The 21,751-nt window shown below is 43.3% G+C and overlaps 1 protein-coding gene across 1 annotated transcript in view; it reads left to right on the plus strand.

Annotated features, from left to right (window-relative positions):
• LOC108505412 (serine/Arginine-related protein 53-like) overlaps positions 1 to 21,751 on the plus strand; it is a 68,744-nt gene that overhangs the window by 11,742 nt on the left and 35,251 nt on the right. The window contains exon 5 of the mRNA XM_017831365.1: positions 10,541 to 10,593. Within this exon, the coding sequence (XP_017686854.1) occupies positions 10,541 to 10,593 (53 nt within the window). The remainder of the gene's footprint in view (positions 1 to 10,540; positions 10,594 to 21,751) is intronic.

A 21,751-nucleotide genomic window follows, 5' to 3' on the forward strand; every position in this document is an offset into this window, starting at 1 on the left:
GGCTCTGGGGGTTTGGAGTGGCCTGGGGAGGTGGGGATCAGGAATAGAGGTCACTGGTGTGCAGAGTTTCCCTGGGATTGGGGCAAAGTGTGCTGGAAATCTCCTGTGCAGAGTGGTGGTACCTGAGCTGCTGTACAGGGTAACTCCCTCTGTGTTTGACTAAAGTTGTGGCTTCATTAAATTTAATTTAAGGGAACTTAAAGATCACCCAGTGCCACCCCCTGCCATGGGCAGGGACACCTTCCACCAGCCCAGGTTGCTCCAGTCTGACCTTGGACACTTCCAGGGATCCAGGGGCAACCACAGCTTCTCTGGGCAACCTGTACCAGGGCCTCACCACCCTCACAGCCAGGAATTCCTTCCCAATATCCCATCTCTCCCTGCCCTCTGGCAGTGGGAAGCCATTCCCTGTGTCCTGTCCCTCCATCCCTTGTCCCCAGTCCCTCTCCAGCTCTCCTGGAGCCCCTTTAGGCCCTGCAAGGGGCTCTCAGGTCTCCCTGGAGCCTTCTCTCCTCCAGGTGAACCCCCCCAGCTCTCCCAGCCTGACTCTAGAGCAGAGGGGCTCCAGCTCTTGGAGCATCTCCATGGCTACCTCAGGACTCCTTCCAATGTCTTCTTTCATTGAAGCAACCAGAGAAAAACCCCACAAACCCCAAAGAACCAAAACCCCCAAACAAAACAAGCCACTCCTTTGTTAAGTGTTCACATTTTACTAAATGTTGCTTCTTTATTGTTAATATTTATTTATCAACTTTCACAATTTTTTTCTTGGAGTTTGATTTCAGTGTCACCTCTCCCTGATTGTCACTATCTCAGTTTCTGGTGGTCACAGCTTGGTGGTCCCTGCCTGGCCCCTGGACAGGGGTGTCTGAGAGAGTTGTTGGCTTTCTAATGAGCTGTAAAACCAAGCAGCCAATTATTTGTGCTCACAAACAATTAATTAACGCTCTTAATAGGAATAATTATGTTTGTCTTGCTATGCTGGCAAAATTCCATGCTGGTCAATTATATTCTGCAGGCTGGAATTGTCTCTTACTGTAGCAGTGTCAGGGTGAAGGGAGGGTTGGGATTTTCCCTGTTGCAAGTGTATTATTTGAAAACAAGCTATTTCACTTTATATTTTTTTTTAAATGAAAGGCATTCTGTCTCGCATATCCTAATCATTAAACCTGAAAAAAATTCCCTAAGGAAAACCACTGTGGTGTTCCTGGGAATTACAGTTTTCATGCCCCTTGGTTTCTGACCAAGTTCCCCTCCTGGGTGAGATCCCTGAGGAGGCACCTCTAGTCCAGAAGAGAAGGAAGCCTTAGAGAAGAACAGGAACGTGGTGCTGGGGTACAGTTATGGCAATTTAGCATGGAATTTGGGTTTTCTCCATAAGAAAACAGGGGATTCTGTGAAGTCTCCCCCTCTGGCACAGGAAGAGCCACATGGACAGAGTGGGTGTGGGTGGATATGAGTGGATTGTCTGAACTTCATAACCTGCTTTTCTTCTCATTTGGGCAACGGGATCAAAACATCCCAAATCCCAGACTGGCTTAAAGCTCATCCAGTGCCACCCCCTGCCATGGACAGGAACACCTTCCATAGACCAGGTTGTTCCAAGCCCTGTCCAACCTGACCTTGTGATGGGACCAGAATCTTTATCCTGGAGCTGCTTCAGGAAGGAGTTGTGCAGAAAGTCTCTAAGAATGGGAAATTATCCTGGAAGTAAAATGTGGAAGGGAAATCCTTTTCTATATGAGGTTAGTGGAAGGGAAATGGTGCTGGGATGTGCTGGTGGTGTCAGAACCCTTGGAGATCAGTCTGTAGCTTGTGGTGCCATAAAAAATGCTGATGCATTTATTTCCTTCCTCATTCCAGTCATCCACATCTCTTTTCTTGCACGTGCACAGAGCTGAGGCCTTTTACACATGACATGCTTTGCTTATATGAACTCTTCAGTCACTGCTGCTTGTTCAGGTGAATATTAAACTTGAATCTTCAACTCTCTGATTTTCATCCCTTATTAATTATAAGGGCTAGTTTCACTTTGAGGTTGATACATGTAACTCTCAAAGGATTCTTCCCAATGTAAATCCCTAAAATGAGTTCTTCTGGCAGGTCATAGTTGTGCTGAGCACTGAGATTTCCAGTTGAAAACGTTGTCCCAGTCTGAGAGGAAGAGACTGAGGGCAAGGGATGGAGGTCAAGGTGATTTTTGTGTCCAGGACATGCCTGGGGACTTCCCCTTGGGCGACCTGAAGTGCCACCAAGTTTCCAGCCCTCGCTTCCCAAAATCAGGGATGGCAGCAGCCTGGGAGGTGCTTTTTGAGGAGCAGTGCCAGGGCTGGCTGTGTCCCCACTGGAGGGTTCCCGTGGTGTCCCCGACCTCGGCAGTGGCCCCTCAACCAGGGTTGGCATTTAAACACTGTCCCTCCTCTCAGCAGTGTGTTGGAAACCTTTCCAGCTCCTTCAGAAGCTTTGGATCGGGTTCATATTAGGCAATCACGCAGCAGAAGATCAATGGCTTATGAATATCCATGGAAAAAGCCATTCTGTTTGGCTCCATTTGCCTACGGGGATGAAATACGGGCTCCTCCTCCAGAGGGGCTCTGGAGATCCGAAGGATTTGTGGAGAACCCACTGTCCTGAATATGTATTAAATTAATGTGCACACACCACTTTTATTTGTTCTGAGGGTTTTGTGCTTTTAGCTCCAGATATTCATCAAACAACTGTGGTATCAAACTATCATAGACAGAATATGTTAATGGGGGAATATTCAAAGGGTTGAAATAGTTTGTTGTTACAACAGCGACAAATTTGGTCTAAACTTTGTAAAAGAACCCAGTTTTACCCTGTCACTTTGCATTAGCAGCCACCTCTGAAACCAGAGCAGCTCCACATGAAACAGCGCTGGAGGCTTTCATGTCTTTGTGTCTTTATTAAAAAGTAAACTTTGATCATCCTCGTTTAATAACATGCCTCCACCAGGTTTGGGGACCGCTGACCTTTCACCCACCTGACCCTCGGGCCTGCTATTTTTTTTAACTTCGCTTTGTCGTCCCTTCCGTATTCGCTCCAGGAATTTGACTCCCGTAAATTTGCCGGGGCAGGGCCGGAGCATCGCCGTGGTGGCGGATGATGGATCCGATCAGAGGGAGTCAATAACTCCATGAAATACCCCGAGTATCACTTCCCTTGGCATCCTCACCAAGCCCTGACCCCGCGATGTGATGGGGGCCGATGAGGAGCCGCCGAGGTTCGCGCGGCGCCCCGTTAGACGAGAGCGGCGTGGAATCAGAGGTTAATCTCCAAACAGATTTCCATGCTTATTACTCTAATGATCCCATCCTGTTCCATGGCGAGGCGGTGCCCTCGGCGTGCCGGGGATTGGGCGCGGGCGCTCGTTAAGCGCTGCGGTGATTGGGGTGACCCCGCGGCTCCCGTAATTGCGCCGCGTTCCGACGGGGAAATTACCGCCGGGGGAGAACCGGCGGCTCCGCGTCCCGCTCGCTCTCCCGCTCGGGGGGAAAGGAGGGAAAAAAAAAAAAACTAACAAAAGAAATATTGCATTAATTTTCAAATGATGATATTCCATTTAGTGCCTGGGCCCCATATATCAAAAAGGGGGAACTGCTCAGTTACTCTCGGCGCTTAATCTTAATGGTATCTGTGGATGTCAAGGGCACGGAGGAAATTAAATCGGAAAGTGCAGATAGACCTAAGCAGACATTATCTCTTGATGATTGCAGTTTTGATAGGTATTTCAGTGAATTTCATTTTCGCAGAATGCTGGAAGATGAGTTAGCCACCAGATTTTCTCATTTTTCTTGCCCATGATTTATGTGAGTTGAGTATAAAACTTTTTATGGGAGCGCAGTTGCGGGAGATGAGAGGGAAATTAATGCACTGGGTTTCCATCTCGGCCCCGCGCCCGATTGTCAGCGCTGTACATCCGTAATGGGGCCATCATTATTCAGGGTTGTTTACATTCAAAATATGTAATGAAATCTGTTCAGAATAATGAGGGAAATAAAAGTTTCGAAAATTGTAAAGGTCATGAAGTTTGAGAAATGATGCAATGCTCCCAAAATAACATTTAGGCAATATAAATTACATTATTATGCACCAACTCTGCCTTATAGAGACATGAAGATAAAGTGCTTTCGACTAGTAAAATGCTGTTAGTGCTCTCTGAAGTATGAGAATGTGTAAAATGTTTCTGATTTCATATTCTGGTTTTGTGCATATTGTGGAAAAAATATATAAAGGAACTTTATGGAGGGCAGTGGCTGCTTCACCAGCCCCAAGTTTAAATGCATTTCCTGGGAGGGTTTTCTCCAACAAACAAACGCTTTGGCATAAGTGGAATTAGTTATTAATCTAATTACTGAGGCCACCGTCAAATTCAGCTTTTTAAGGGGTTCTTTCTGCTCTTCTTTTGGGGATTTTACGTGGAGGTCTTTGATGTGCTGATTGTGTTTTATTGCATATCTTGGGTGCAGAACAGCCCAACACTGGAGCGAAGCATAAATTCACCCAACTCTCTGTGGTCTGTGTCTAAAATACGAATCTCTTCGCCCTGATTTTATGCAGGTTCTCCTCAGAATAATTACATTTCCCCCTCCACATTTTATGTTGTGTTTATTTGTCAAAAGAAGCAGCCAAAAGCAGGAAACCCAGGTAATTCTTTTAAAAGTTAAAACAGTCAGGAGGGGAGGGGAGTTGATCATTGAGTCTTAGAGCGAAGAGAAAATGCACTGTTTTATTCATAGTATATGATCTTGATTAAGCTCAGATTAATTCCTGTGTAATTAGGCCTGATTTGGGGTAGGACATTAGATTATTTTTAAACTGATTGCTGATTGAGAGATCACAAGATCCTGGTGATGTTGGAAATGCTTTTCATTTTCAAAATGTTTTTTTCCTACTATTTTTCAATGACTGCATTTCAATCCAAAGATTCCAAAGGGAACGTGATTCCCCTTTTCCTGAAAAATTTGAATGTATTTAGAGAAGACGGTGGGAGAAAATAAACCAGTAGTTCAAGGCTAAACTCCTCCTGTTCCTGATTAATCCCTGGTACCTGTTGGTTGTGCTTCTGCGTTTCCAGACAGTCCAACTGTTTGCAGAACAGTTTATAATGTGTTAATTAAACACTTTGATCAAAACCCGGGTTTATCTGATGCTATTTTTATATAAATGTGCAGCTTAATTGTAATATACGGTAGCAGAACTATAAAATTATAAAAGAGAAATGAAAATCCACATTTAGAAGCTAAATATTAATCACCTTATTGTTTTTTGAGCAGTGGGGATCGTTGCTACCTTTAATTTTGGGTTCCACTCGTCCTGTAATGCTCGGACTCAGTTCAAATTCAGCTCAGAAATTAATAAACTGAACAATTTTCAAAGGGTAAAGGAAGAACTGTAGGAATTTTTAGAGCAATGACCAGATGATGTGGATGCAAAAATCTCCGTCTTATTAACTCTTTATCAGCACATTGGACTTTTGGGGGATTGTTCCTCTATTTCCATGCAAATGTCAGTCTAACAGATGATATTCCAGGCTGCAAGTGAATAAATAGATGGGGGGTAATTTTTCAGCCTTCAGTGTGTGTCTGGATCCAATATTATCTCTATTCCCTCCCTTATTAAAGGACTCATGCAGAGTTTATGGCCGTGTAAGTTGAACATTTCCAGTAATTTTTCCTTTTTAAAAGACCCGGATTAATTTATTTTTAAACCTTATTTACAGCTCTCTATTTCTGCCGACTGCTTAATCCAGTTTTCTGTATCCACTCCCAGTAGGAAGCCCCTTTTTCCTTGCTTTTCCTCAATAATTTTCACTGAAATTAATACATTACATTTTCTGGTCCTTTTAAAGGAGCACTTGCTGCAAAAACTGATTTGGATCCTGAAAATCACTCTGTGTCTGGGACTTTTTTGCCACAGCCTTTGATTTTGTTCCAGTAATCCATTGTTGCTTATTCCTCAAAGGTTGGTTTGGTTTTAGTCTCAATCAGATGTGATTTTTTCCCCCCCACACCTTGTGTGGAACAATCAAACGTTGTCTTTCTGGGAAGCAACGTTGATTTTTTTGGGGAACAGGTGGATCTGTATCCAGTCAGGACACTGGTCCTGTACCTGAGTGCTGCTACTGATTAATTGGATCAGAGGAAAAACTCCGACTCAGACATAAATATCATTTTACCATCCAATCTTTTCAGCTGATTTATGGCTGAAAACGTGGAGGTTTAATTCAAATAGTGCCAGATGTGCTTATTATATTCCCGTGTTATTAATTCATCTTATGAATTCTTCCCTGGGATTTTATTTTGATGTGTTTAATGTGAAAAATGGTCCTCTGACAGTTTGGAATTTGCCACCTCAAAGGCTTATGTGAGGAAAAGATGCTGATTACAAGTTCTCAATCTCTGTTGTCTTTATTTTTATTTTAGTATTTTATGCTCCTGTGAAGTGTCCTCTCAGACAAATAAGTTCTTTATTTTCAATGTCTTTGGTAATTAATTTTTTTAATCACCTGATGAGGAATAAGTGACGGGAAGGGAATCCAACATTTCTCTGCTAAAGAAACCTCCGTGATTTGATCAAACTCTATTTAAAAGCTGCTTTGTTGCCCTTTCCCTGTTGAGCCACATTTGCTGGCAGTGGGATGTACAATATTCCAGGGGAAGGCAGGCCCCTGACTTACAGGATGGATTGCAATGGAATTATGGATCTTTGTCCCCTTTGTTGTCACTCCTTCCCTGACTGTTCCCAGCACTGACACCCCGAGGTGGCCTTTTGGCTGCTCCTGATGAGGCCCAGCTGGGTTTTCCCTGAATTGGTTGGTTTTTGGGAATGTGGTGACATAGGAAGAGTCTCCCCACGGCATTCCCTGTGTTTATCAGCATTCCCTCTATCCCACTCTCTGGGTTATCACTCTTCCTAGTTAAACCTGTCAGTGTCCTGTATCCCAAATACTGGCTTTCCCTATAAATTGGGAAAATAAATTGGATGGGCTGCCATCATTCAGTGTCATTCCCAGATCCCCACTGCAGCTGTAAAACCTTTCCAGTGTGACATGAACAGGAAGAAATTTCTAATTCCTGGCAGAAGTGGATTTTGGGCCCTGATTCCTGATTTTCTGGTCTTACACAGGACTTGAATTCAAACCTTTTGGCACTTCCAGGAAAACATCAGCTTGTCTTTCCAAACCCTGTATCCCTGTGTTTGAGAGATTTGGGAGATGGGGCTGTTTTACCAGTGGAGACCCCACTCAGACAGTCAATTAATGTGGTTTGGTTTCCTTTTGCTCCTTTTTCCATGGGAATTCCAGCCATTCAATGGCAGGGCTTTATCCCTAGGGAACAATCCTCTTCATCCCAGCCAACCCCAGCCTCTCTGACACCTCGTTCCACAACGGAGACCTCTCCTCTACTTCACTCCACTTGGGAATTTCTCTTATATTCTCAACCTTGCCAACCCTTCTTTTTTTGGGAATTCATTCCAAACAACATTTGCTTTCGGTTTCTGACCCCCTTTGGAAGAATTCCCAGGAGTCTTGGGCAGCCACCTCCTCAGACAACTGGGAAATGTGTGTTTTGTTTGTTCTTTTTGTTCATTACGCTTTTCCTTAACCTTTTTTTTTGAGCTCATAAGGTGTTGGGAAAGGTTGGATAAATGTCCCCAGGAAAAGATTGACAAGGCTGGAGTTAAAGAGGGAGGATGGATTTGTGCCCAGCTTTTGAGATCATATGTGGAGGTACCTAATTAGTGCTTATTCACTGAGTCCTTGGGGTATTGTTCAGATTTTGCTTTTAGACTGGAATTTTTCTCTTGAGGGCCAAAGGACTGTTGGGTTTGTCTTTATCAAATGCAAAGAAAAAAGATTCGTGTAAAAAAAAACCCCACAAAAACTGATCACAATCACAATTAATTTATGTTTTTATCGAGAAGTCCTGTAGGTAAATTGTGCCCACCCAGTGTCATTAATGATGAACAGAAGGAACTGAACATGTCCAGTTTTGGCACATTTTAGACATATTCTGTATGAAATTCCATAGTCAGCAAAATTTGGGAAGGAAGCATTGCCCCTCAGAATACTACAGGCCACGAACTGCTGCAATCTTGGGATAATACAGTTTTCCAGGGATGCCAAGAGCCACGTGCTCTGCTCAGCAATATTCCCAGTCCTTAGCTCCAACAGAAACTTGGACTCTCTTCATAAACTTCACGTTTCTCAAGTATTTTTCCCAATTTTTCACCTTTCTCAGTCTAAAAGGTTTGTGATTCATCCCAAGGAGCAGGAATAATTTAACAAATAAAATCTGTAGCTGAATTAAAGGGTTTGTTCAAAGATATTAATTAGTAAATTAGTAAATTTAAAAGCTGAATCCCCTCGAAATGTAATATTTTGGAAGCCAGCCATGGCACTCCTGGCATGTCTGGAGCTGCCCATCACACACAGCAACTTGTGGGGGGGGTTTACACAAAAAGCAGCAAATTTAAAGTTATGAGACACTGGTTTTAGCGTAATTTTATTAAAAATACAAAAATTATCAAAGCAGTAGTGATGGGATTCAGTAGATGAGCTGCAAAGAAATACAAGGTAAGAAGGATGTGTCACATCTTCCTAAAACAATTGGCATGAAAAATGGAGTGCATCTAATTAAATTTTGGCTTGAGATATTAATAATAACTATTAATCAGTGGATATCTGTGGTTTGGGGCGTCCTGTGAACACCAGGAGTTTCTGAAGTGTCACTCCAGCTTGTCACCAGAGACTTTTGGACGTGGGGAAAGTCAGTCACTGGAGATGCTTGAGACACCTCAGGTTGTTTTAGGATGTGCTGGGTGAGGAATTTTAGGGAATTCCACAGTTGGTGGGCACCTTCACCAGCTGCCAGCAGAAATACTCAGTTCTATTATTTTTTTTTGGCTCTATTTGAATTCTTTACCTTCTGTGTCGTGCTTGAGACCGCGAGGAAAATACGTGAGTTCATTTTACACCCGGTGCTTGCCATCACCCTGATGATGTTTCCTCCACCAATCATTTTTAGGTTTCCTGAGGGCCTTTCTGAATTTGTCACTTAATGGTCTCCTAAATCAATAGTAACCTCCAGGAGCTGGTTATTATCACACATTGCTGGTTGTCCTCACAATTGCTGCCGGCTCCTTTGAGGGTCTGATGGGAATTTTCGGCTGAAATCGTCTTTGTCCTCCTTTTCCCAAGTATTGGCCTCATCCACCCGTTGGAAAAACGCTTTCTGGGGCCAACCTAGTCACCTTTATTTAAGAATCCTTCGTGTACTTGTTGTTTAGGGCATATTGATTGCTAATAAAGGCATCTGCGTGGAGTTCTCCTGCGGGTGAAGCCGTGTCCGTGAAGCAATTAGCACTTGGTGTGAGGGCAGAGGGGAAGGCGCCTCCAAAGCAGCTGCCTGGGCAGTTCCCAGTGGGATATTGCTGAGTAGAAGAAGGATTTTAGTCTGTCCTACCTTATACCACCAAGACACACTCGTACCTCCATGGCAGGAGTAGGAAAAGGAGTGGGAAGAGGGGGATCGGTTGTGTCGGGATTGGTGGAGCTCCTGTTTTATCCCATCTATCCCTGCCCTCTGGCAGTGGGAAGCCATTCCACCTTGTCCTGTCACTCCATCTCTTGTAAATAGTCTCTCTCCATCTTTCTTGTAGCTCCTTCAGGTCCTGGAAGGCCACAATTATGTCACCCTGCAACTTCTCTTCTCCAGGCTGGACTATCCCAACTCTCTCAGCCTTTTTTCCCTGGATTAACACTTGTATGGGAAATGGGGCGAAACTGGGAGGATGCAGACTCCAACTGGTTATCAGAAAAAATGTTCCAGTGGCAATGTCTGCCTAGAAGAGTTTTCTAAGCACTAAAAATTTCCATCCCTTTGTTTTTAGTGCAGAGCAGAAACCTCCCAAACTTTTTCCTGACGCTTCCAGAAATAATCAACTTCTGAACTCCGTGACAAATGGGGTTTGTGTATAAATTTAACTGTGGCAACGTTTGAGTGGCTTCAAATTTAGAGGGGTGGCAAGCACATTGGACACAGTGCAACATCACTGGGGAGCATTTGCATAGTGGGGACACGGCCAACAATGTGTTCCCTCAGCCCGGCAGATGCCAAGGAATACCTTAAAGGAGAGGAAAACATCCAAAGGGAGCACGGGAGGAGTGTGCAAAACTGGCCATATTAATCATGTTAAGGGCAGCTTTGGAGTGTGTTTGTGAGCCCTGGTTTTGTGGGTTTGTCCCCAGGAGCGGGGAGGGTTTGGTGGGTGTGGGTCCCAGCCTGGCCGTGGTGGTGGAGCTCAGCCTGGTCCTGGTGCCACGGCACAACGGGGACAATATTCCTTGTCAGTTCTGAAGATTCCCTTGATAATCCCCAGCTCAGTGTGGCAGGGCTGGTTTCAGCTGGAAGGTTCTTGGCTGGTGGAAGCAGGAGCTCCCCGTTGGCGCCGGGAACGCCGGACCTTGAGTCTCAAATGTCCAAACACTTCTAAGGTTGATAAATCCTCTTTTTCAGACTCCTGCTGAACAGGCCAAGGCCAGGCTACAGCTGGTTCTGGAGGCAGCTGGTGAGTAAAATGATATTCTTCAGAAATACATTTAATTTTTGTAACATCAGATAACAGTTTTATCCAGTTTTTGGCAAATGTTGAGTCCCGTTCTCTGTAAGTCACTTAAATTCCAGGTTAAGCTGAATCTGGTTTGCATTGTCATTGGCACTTGGTAAATCCCTTTAAGGAAATAAAAACAAGTGGTGTTTTACACTTAGACCTCACACGTTTGTCCTCTGGCTGCTGCTGTTACTGAGACTTTATTCTGTGCCCTCCAAAATTTGGGGGTTTAAATTTTTTTAATTTTCTTTCTTTATTTTTTAGGACTGATCTGAATTAGTACATGTATATATTTATATTTATTTATTTGAAGTGATGGCAAGCTTTCCAAAAGGCTTTTCCAAAGCTTTCCAAACAGCTCAGATCAAGAGGCAGATCTACAAATTAATTCTCTACAGAGAGAAACATTCCTATATTAACATTCCTATTTTGATTTTCTTATTAAACTGTGTCAGCTTGTCACACAAGAAGGAAAGCTTTCAGTATTTCATATATATTGTAGTAAGTCTATGTTTCTCTTTACTTTCCTATTTGCATTTTTAACTTAAAGGCAGCGATTTCCAAGAAAATTTTTTTTTTTTTTTTAATTTTTCCCCTTTTCAAACCTTTGGTTTTTAGGAATAATCTCCTCACATTGCTGGTGTCTGTTTTCCAAAAGAAATCCAGCTTTTCGCGTTGTCTGCCTTCCAATTCGTTCCTTGTTCTCCAGAACTTTTAATAAATCCTTGAAACATGTAATTATAAAATAGATGTGACAGCCCTGACCTCAAAAGCACAATGTGTGTGTTCTGCTCCCATCGCTCACACCTCAGTTTTTCATTTCAATATTTTAATTTTAATGTAGAAAAGGTAACTCTGGGCTGTACATCATCACGACCTGGGCTCCAAAATTTCCAAAAACATATCAAAGGTCTGTGGCATTGTTAAATTTAAATATTCACCATCGAGGGCTGAATCTTGGATTGGAGCTGTAAGTTGTTCATGAAGAGCCAAAGAGACTTAAAGTCTTTTTTGCCACCCAAAATACAGACAGAAGTCCTTTCCTGCCTTTATTTAAGTCTTGGGCATCTCAGGCCTTTATGAAATCACCCCCCACCTTCTTCCCCCAGTCCTGCATTCAGTCCATTGCATTTAATTTTTATTAAATTGGAGGGAGAGGAGTGTTATTTCAACATCTTTTAGTGTGTTTGCTCATTGCAAAATCAGCACCTTTTTCACCTTTTGGTGTTAAAAATGAAGAATAAATTTGTGTTAGACCATTCCAGGAGCTCGGGGTCAGCAGGTTCGTTGTTGTTGCTGTTTGATGGAATTGGATATAAGATAATTTAACTCCGTCCCTGGTAACGATGAACGAAGCTGGTAATGATGATTGAAGCTCTTGTTTGTGTGTGCAGGGCTCAAGACAGAGTCCATCCCAAACCTGGGAATGAACTTGTGGAATATCTGGCTGTACATGTTACAGGAATTGCTGCAATCCCACTGAGTGGGATAAAAACTGGGCTTTATTCCCAGCGGATTATCCTCCTGGATGTGGTTGGTAATGACTCTGCTCCTCCATGGTTTGGACAAACAAACCAGGGGCTCAAAATTACCAACAAGTGTTGGAGAGACATTTGGGATGGTCCCCTCCTGGTTCATCCCTGCTGACATCATGGAATCATGGAATGGTTTGGGGTGGAAGGACCTCAAAGCCCATCCAGTGCCACCCCCTGCCATGGGCAGGGACACCTTCCCCTATCCCAGGTTGCTCCAAGCCCCGTCCAACCTGGCCTTGGACACTTCCAGGGCTGCCACAGCTTCTCTGGGCAATTTCTTGAATTTCCTGTCTTTATTTTCCTCTCTGAATTTCCCTGTTGCAGATATTTGGGATCTTGGGGAAAACCCGCTTTTAGAATTTAACTTAGATGTAATTTCAGGAAATAACAACTGCTTTCTCTAAGAGACAGGAGGTAACAAGTAGCTGAACAGGCTCTTTTTATTTAGATTTATTTCTCTCTGGTGCATTTTGGAGATGGGAATTGTGACTTCTGGTCTCTCATTGTGGGAGAGCTGGTGAAATGAAAAATATTCACCTGTGTGTGTGAGGGAGGAGAGGAAGGTGGCTGTTTTTACATCCAGGTACTATAGTGCTGGCAAGAAGTTTTGTCTCCAAGTCCTGTGTTCGTGCTGACTTGGTTAAATATTGTTTTTCTTTGTGGGTGTAATTAATGTCAGTACCTTTGTTCTCATTAAGGGCAATGCTGGGAGGTGCTGAAAGCCTCCAATTTAATCCTCGAGGCAACTGATTTTTGATTTATCGAAGTAGAAGCTGTTGGTTTGGGCTCTAAATTCGTATTTATGTGACTTTATTGAATTGGATTTCTTAATATTGAGGTGCCAGGAAGGCTCTTGCAGCCCCTGACGAGCTCCCCCAAGTCGCCGTGCTCGAGCAGATGTTAAGCAGGCAGTAGTTGAATGTTAATTTGGAGAGGGTGGGATGTTTTAAGCCCATCTGAAGTATGTTGCATGTGGGCCTTCCAGACTCAGCCACAATGCTTTGTCCCTTGGGAGAATTTCCAAGCTAAACCTCTTTCTCTTTGTGGCTCTATATGGACTCTCTCAAGTCAGTATAAAGCAGATCATCCCTGGGCTAAAGCTCTCCAGCTTTTGTTCCGGGGCTCTGTAGGGCTGTAATTAGGCCTCCTGGCAGGCCATGCCGGCCAGTTAATGGTCATATGGAGTTTCTATGGGGCAGACTGGCTTTGTGTAAATCCTTGCTCGGGAGCCGTTTATGGGTCACTTCCTACCAGGCCGCGCCTTTGTGGCGCTGCCCCACGGGCTGACGGGGAGCAGGTTCCCTTGACCATCCCGGCACAATCCCCCCTCCTAATCCCCAGTGTAAACAGAGGATTTAGCTCAGCTTCTGTCACTTACAGTTGCCAAACCACTTGGGTGTCTGTGATTCCTTTCCCAGACTCCACTGCCCAGAAGGACGGGAGGTTTTGTGTTAAACGTTGCTCCGCTCGCCGGTTTTAGGGGAAAAGTTCTCCCCCGCTTCAAGCCCTAAACTGGGGACAAACAGCAAACCTCACAGCTTTAAAGCTTCTTCATCCACACCTTAATTTGCCCTGTGGCATCAGTGTTTCCTCGCAGAGATTCAAACGTGGATGAATATTCCAAAAATGTCAATAAATTCCTCTGAAACAGCACATGGACGTTTCAAACCATCAATATTCCTGCCTCTTCCAAAGGGCTCCCAAAGCTTTTCCATGGTGCTAAGCAGAAATGTCTTGCTCTCCATATAAAGACGCTGACAAAAGGCAATTGATCTGGATTTTCAAAGGTCTAGAGTTGAAATAAGTGACTGATGTATTTTTGGAATCTGCATTTCAATCTCTGGCTGAAAGAGCACTCAAGAATGGGGTGGTTTTGTGCAAAGAATTCGTCCCGGAGTTTATTTAAAGGAAACTTCAGGATGGAGGCACTAATGGGACATTAACAATCGACACTAAAAATGGGTGAATACAAATCACAAGCATTTAACATTTATCTGTTTGGCTGCAATTCTGGATATTGGATATTTAGCTCATTATCTCTGAATTACGCCATCAAATTGCCTCCTTTAATTCTGTGCCTTTGTTGCATTTTACATATTCCTTAAAGGGAAAAATCACGGAATACAACAACTAATTTGGCCTTAACTGTTGCAAACACAAATGTTTTATAATTCTTACAGCTTCTTTTTTATTACTGAGGAGAAAAATCGCTATTTGCACTCAGTGCCTGGTAAATATAGTCAAATATTCCCTGCTTTTGGGCATCAAAATGGCTCATAACAGATGTGGCTGAAAGGACCACATACGTAGACTGTATGATTTTAGTCTGGTGGAACTAATAGGATCACTTGGTACTTTATAGATTCCTGCTTTTCTTTTGCTTTAATAAAAACTGTTTAGTTAAATAGGTTGGCCTCTATTTTGCTCTTTTCTAGCCATGCAGAGCAGGGAGGGGGGCAGGTGGCAACAAGTATGAAAAATTTCCTTTTATTGGGGCTTCTTTTCAACTGCCAAATTTATGGAGTGGTTATGGATTTCTCGTTTTGATGATGCTTTTCTTTCAGTTTTGCTGTTTGTGTTCTTCCCACTGAAAAGTCCGTGGCTTCCATTTGAATTTCGAATTCTGCAATGAATTTTAGGAGGATGGATAACATGTGTGGCTGTATAGACACAAAGGATGAAATAAGACTTAAAATATTTCACTTGTTTCGTGGAAATTTAAAACTGCTTTAAAAATAAGGTTTGTCGCAGAAATTGCAGGAATTTGAACTTATAACAGGCTTAAAACTTGCTGAATATTGACAAAGAGATTAATTTAGTTTCTGTGTGGGTATGCTCAGTTTGATTGAATGTAAAATTCTTATTTCTCTCCATTTCAAGGAGTTGTTTTGAGTAGAGTCAATTGACACTTTGGATAATTGAATTTTACTTTTATTTATATAAAAATCTGAGTTTGGAGAGCAAAAATCTCTTATTGAACTACCTTTTCTCTCTGTGGCAAACATGAATGTGCTAAAAAGGATTTTGAAGGTGTTTTGTGCAGCATTTCTTGAACCTCCAGCTAAGGAGAAGAAGTTTTCTCCATGGTGAGTCTTCACCAGTCTGAGAAGTTCGTTACTATTCCCTGTCTCAAAGGAAAATAAACTGGAATTACACTCGTAAAGTGCCTCCAAATGATCCAGGTGGGCTGTGCAGTTGGATTTCCACTTGCTGGCAGGAGAAATGCTGAATGCATCTTCCTGGAGCTGTGGAGGGGAAGGGCTTTGACTTCTGGGCTTCAGGAGTCTCAGAGAGCTCTTCCGTTCCATGAGGATCTGATCCATGATGGATTCTGCCACCTCTGATCCTGTCCCTGCACTCCACAGATGAGTTCACAAGTCTTGATTGGTGAAATGATTAATTTTTTTAGGTTTCTCCTGCTCAGTTCTGTTCAGTGCCTCAATAGAGAGACTTCCAAACGTTTTCGTGATATCTCCTGCTGTGGGTCCATCTTTGGAGATGGAAGATTTTACAGTTACAGAATCCCAGAAGGGTTTAGATTGGAAGGACCTTAAAGCCCACCCAGTCCCACCCCCTGCCATGGGCAGGGACACCTCCCACTAGCCCTGGTTGCTCCAACCTGGCCTTGGACACTTCCAGGGATCCAGGGGCAGCCACAGCTTCTCTGGGCAACCTGTGCCAGGGCCTCCCCACCCTCCCAGCCAGGAATTCCTTCCCAATATCCCATGTAAACCTCCTCTCTGTCAGTGGGAAGCCATTCCCTGTGTCCTGTCCCTCCATCCCTTGTCCCCAGTCCCTCTCCAGCTCTCCTGGAGCCCCTTTAGGCCCTGGAAGGGGCTCTCAGGTCTCCCTGGAGCCTTCTCTTCTCCAGGGGAACCCCCCCAGCTCTCCCAGCCTGGCTCCAGAGCAGAGGTTTATCCTGTTCTTGAAAAACTGGCTAGTTTAGGAAATCAGTCTAATTATGGAGTTAATGAACCCAGTTTCTGGGTCAGCTGCTGATTCCTGCTCAGCAGATTTCGGTGTCAGGAACCATTTTGTCGATGTCGACAGAAAGAGAACTTGAACCAAACTGAGCCACGTAAGAATTAAACTGTTCTGAAAAAAAAAACCAAACCCAAAGAAAATTGATGTCGGAATAAACTTACGGCAACTAATTTTTATATTACATGTTTTATGAGAATTTCAGGTGGTTTAAGATGGGATTTCAGAAAATGCAGAAAGTCTTTGAGCTCATGTTGGTGGTCAGCACCAGTGAGCTTCACAGCCACGGGCAAGTGCTGGGACAGCTGGACATGAGATCCATTTCTTCATCCAGTCCTTGCTCCTGATCTCTTGGCAAAGCTTCAAAATCTCATTAGAGCACTAAAAAATACTAATTTCTGCGTGCAAAGCAACAACTGCAGAAAAAAGAGTCACTACTCCAGGTAATTACTATTTTACCATATCAGTGGTCTCTTCCTTATAAAATATGGAACCTTTGAAGTGCAGCTGGTTTGTGTCATTGGTGAGCAAAGTAGACACTTGAATAATAATAATAATTAATTAAACAATTAATTCAACTTCATTTTCATGATTGCTGATAAAACACAGGGTTTGAATTAAATGTAGGTAGAGAATGTGTTTGAATCTGAATAATTCACTTTTGCAATATATGTAATCATTCTGTTGGTGTTTAAAAGCTGTTCACTTCAGGAACCTCTTCTAGGTTCTTATAAGAGATTAAAAAATAATTTCTTTGACCCATTTTTGTAGAATCTCTACTATTTTTCTGGATTAAGAAGCCAATGAGTCCTTGCAGGGAGGCCATAATGTAAACCAGAGCCTATAAATAGACTTTAGAGTAACTTTATTAGTTAATGAACATTTATTGCCTTCAGAAATAATTCTAAAGCTTTTAGAAATTCTTTTTTTTTTTGTTAGAGACCTTTTTTTTTTGTGCTACCAAAAGTATCTCAGCCTTACAAGAGAACTAATGGGCTTCAGTCCTATTGCAGCATATGGATACATGATTTTGATGCAAATCTCTCTGCTAATTATGTGCAGATGAATCTTTCAGTCCTGCCATTGATCTCAAGTCAAAGACAATTTTTCAGTTACCTTAAGTTTTATATCAGTTCATATTTAGCAACTGGTAATTTAATTATCCACTGTTCTGGCTGCGGAAACCATATGTGGTGGCGGGGCTTGTTTCTGGTTTAGGGTGTCTTTTGGGGAATGTTATTTTGTAATTTTGATGGGAAAATATTAATTTCTCCTATTTTACATGATCTGTCACCCCCTCCTGTCTGTCCAGGTGCCTCATCTGGGCTGTGCTCAGTAAAGCAGCAGCCAGGACGGGTGTCCATGAGGTTTGTTCTGAGAGCCCACCTTGGATGACTTGGGATGTTTGTCACCCTTCTGTTTAGATTTTCTGCAAGTGCAAGCAGAGGGTGCTTTTATAGTATGGATATGAAATCCAGTGGCTGGATTTTATACTGTGAATGCCCAGAAAAGGGCTTTAAGGTGCCCCAAGTGCCCAGCAGCACCAGCGCCGGCTGGTAGGCGCTTGTTGGTGTCCCGGTGTCCCTGATCTCCAGTGTGCTGGAATCTCTCCCTCATCTGAAGGGAATCTCTGCTTTAGATTAGATTAAATAAGGTTATAATTCCCTGTGAGGGTGGGGAGGCCCTGGCACAGGTTGCCCAGAGAAGCTGTGGCTGCCCCTGGATCCCTGGAAGTGTCCAAGGCCAGGTTGGATGGGGCTTGGAGCAACCTGGGCTAGTGGAAGGTGTCCCTGCCCATGGCAGGGGGTGGGACTGGATGGACTTTAAAGTCCTTCCAACCCAAATCGTCCTGTGATTCTATGGATTTAATTGATAAATACTGCCTTTGTTTTGATGGATTTTAGCTCATGGTGCCCTTCTGAGGCACAACAATGGTTTGAGGGAGTCTCAGTGATTTGGGACAGTCCTGGGGAGTCTGTGATGGAACAGCACTGGAGGTCCCCATGTCACCATCTTCATTCCCTCCTTAGCTCCAGACTGAGATGAGAAGCTGTAATTAGTAATTAGTGCCCTGTCTGCTGTTGTTTTTCCACTGGGAGAGAACTGCAGGGCTGTCCAGGGATACCCATGACTGTGTGTGAGGTGAAGGTCCCTCAGCTGCAGGTGTGGAACTCACTGTTGTTGTATTTAAAGGACAGATTTTTAATCATTCCATCATTTTTATCATTGAGTGGAAATCAAACCCTACTGGGTTTGTGCTTTTCGGATCCATCCTTTCAGGAAAACCTGGAATACAGGGACAGTGCTCTGAGTTCAGTAGTTGTCCAGCACCTGAAGATCTTGTTCTGTGCCCACATGATCAACTTGTAAATCGCATGCATTAATTTTTTTTCAAGAACAGTATTCAATGTGGGTAATAAAATTCCTGTTTCAGTGATTGAAAGGACATTTATCACAACTTTATTAAATCTGGAGAACTAAATGTGCCGTTTCCTCCAAGTGGTTTCGTTCGCTCGTGTTTTCTTTGTTGACCCAAATGAATGAAATTAGAACAAACAATCTCAGAGTCATTTGTAATCAGGGACTGATTAATGGAGTTTGCTTTCACAGCCATTATTCATGCAAGAACACCTGATATCTTTCCCATAAACAAATTGTGTTTGTCCAAATTAAGAAATGAAATGAAGCATTTGATGAGTTTATGATTGACCCTTCCAGCTCGGAGCCCATTAGTCAACGTCGTTATCATCACTACTCCTGACTAATGTGCTCTGTGGATTTGTGATTCCTGATTAATGCCTCCTGCAAGCCAAACTCCGGGATTGGAATAATTTTGGGATTTTCATTTGAGCAGGAGCTGAGGTTTTTCATCTGGCATAAAAAATGCCCTGGTGTCCCATCAGATTTAGGGATGATGGTGAGGTGCGACCGAATAAATCTTAAAATGGAGCAGGGGGTGTTTTGCAAAGACTTTTTCAGTCCTGTTGGGCTTTTTAGAAGGCTGATTGCCCATCATTTGTAGGAATTTTTGGGTGGTTTAAGAGGAGTTCTCATACTTATGCTTTTGCAAATGTGGGAGGCCCATAAAGCCTCTTAAAGAGAAGATCCCCAACATATTTTAAACAAGCAAAACATCTGTCCTCATACTTATGAGACTAATAGGAAGAATTGCTATTAGAATAGGCTCTTTTTTTCCTTTTGCTTGTTTAAACATCTTTAATATGATTATTTAATATGTGTATTTTTTAAAGATTTGTCCTGGGGGTGTTTGGTAACTTCAGTTATTTTGAAAGGATTTTAAACAATGTTTTCTGCCCATAATCTCTTGAAAAGCAGACTTTAAGCTTCTGTAACAATAAGAGGGCTTTATCATTTAAAATGCTATAAATGCTGTTATTTTGAGAAATGTTAAAGTTCTAACTGTCTAAAACAAAGGATTTTTCATTTGCTCTTTAAAATTTAATTAGGGGCTCTGTACGAAAGGTTAGAACAAGTAGTCCCTTAATTCACTGAAAAACAGACATCTTCAACAATCCTCTGGAGCCAGGCTGGGAGAGCTGAGGGTGTTGACCTGGAGAAGGCTCCAGGGAGACCTGAGAGCCCCTTGCAGGGCCTAAAGGGGCTCCAGGAGAGCTGGAGAGGGACTGGGGACAAAGGATGGAGGGACAGGACACAGGGAATGGCTTCCCACTGACAGAGGGCAGGGAGAGATGGGAGATTGGGAAGGAATTGCTGGCTGGGAGGGTGGGGAGATCCTGGCCCAGGTTGCCCAGAGAAGCTGTGGCTGCCCCTGAATCCCTGGAAGTGTCCAAGGCCAGGTTGGACGGGGCTTGGAGCAACCTGGGCTAGTGGAAGCTGTTCAAGTTGTATCTTTATTTTATATATTAATAATTTCATCCAAAGGCAAACGAGTATCTTCCCTTTGAAGAACTTCCCTGGCAGCTCAAACCCTCTCAGGATCTGCTCTGGGAGCTTCACACAGTAACAGCTGAGGGAGCATTCAGAGCCTCCTGAAAAACATCTCCCAAATCTGTGATGAGCAAACCTTCCCTGCCCAGAGCTGTGTTTGCCTGTGGCATTTCCAGCTCCTGATTCCTTGTGTGGTGTTTGGCTGGGAGGGGAGACCTGAACGATCTTCCTCTGATCCTAAACCAAAGAGTGGGAAGGGGAGGGAGAGGCAGAGCTGTGATTTGAAGCACCCCCTGGATGCCTTTTAGAACGTGATAAAATGGTAAAAACAGTGTCTGTTCTTTATTTGAGCAGTTTATTGGCAGGTAGAAACCATATTTATATCTACACACAGACAGAGAGGTGGGTTTTAGCCTTCTTTTTTTTTACAATGAAGAGCTGGAGTTTCTTCTAACACTCTTCCAAATGTGAAGCCAGGAAAGTTCACCCTGAATTAAATGTGCAGCCAGTGATTGCAGCCATGTGGCCACAAGCCCATTAAGGAATTACACTGTGATCCATTGGAAAGGGCAAAACGGGGTCTTTAATAAGAGGCAACTGTAATGAAAACTTCTGTCCTTTGCCACATCACTTGTATTGATTACCCCAGCAAGGAAAAAAAGAAGTATTTCAAAACACAGCTTATGTGAAAAATCAAATTAGGTGCTTTAATGTCAGATCCTCCCTTTAATTCCTGTTCTATTGCTCTTCTCTGTGGGTACAGTGTAATTTATTATTGAAGACTTCTGGACAGGCTTCTTTGTTTAAGCCATCAAGTATCTCTTGATGTTCTTAAAATACTCAATAAAACTGTTTAATCAGAGTATTTTCTTAAAGCTTTTGAGCATTTTATGCTGTTGATCTTAAGGCCTTGGAGAGTCTTCTCTGAGAAGTGTGAATGATTTTGCAGTGATGAGGCTCTTTGAGGAAGAGCAAATTGTGATTCCACTGGTATTAACTCAGGGCAAGAAGGGAAGGCTCCATCATGGTTTTCTCAGTTCTTTATGGAAAATGGGATATTCACATTTATGTTGAAAAAGAACAAGTGCTTGGAACCCTGAGCTGGTCCTACATGAGCTGAGCACGGAGCTCTGTGGGGATGGAGCTGTGTCCAGGCTCAGGGTCATTAACTGCACCAGTGGAGATTAAATGAGGTGTCATTTATTTTATTGGGTATTTAAAGGACACCGGAGGAGGGGGGAGGCAGCAGTGTCTGGTTTTGGTTGTGTTATCAAGGATTTTAATAGAAATTAATTAATTTCCACACTGAAAACTGATAATAACTGAAGTTGTGCCTGGCAGGTTGTTGTACTGAAAATGCAGTGAATTGGTGTTCTGAGTTTCTATTAATTAGTGTTTTCTATTAATTCCTGTGTCAGTATGAAAAGGGGAAATAGGAGCAATTGTTTTTTGGAAATAAGCAGCAGAATTTCATCCTGGAATTTGAAGCTGTGGCTGCCCCTGGATCCCTGGGAGTGTCCAAGGCCAGGTTGGATGGGGCTTGGTGAGACCTGGGCTCGTGGGAGGTGTCCCTGACCATGGCAGGGGTGGAACAGGATGGGCTCTGAGGTCCCTTCCAACCCACCCCAGTCTGGGATTCTCCCTCCCGTTGATGTGCCCACCTGCACCTCTGGGTTTGGCTCCCACACGTT

This window comes from Lepidothrix coronata, unplaced genomic scaffold (genome assembly GCF_001604755.1).
Source record: "Lepidothrix coronata isolate B3197 unplaced genomic scaffold, Lepidothrix_coronata-1.0 Scaffold190, whole genome shotgun sequence".
Taxonomy (NCBI): Eukaryota; Metazoa; Chordata; class Aves; order Passeriformes; family Pipridae; genus Lepidothrix; species Lepidothrix coronata.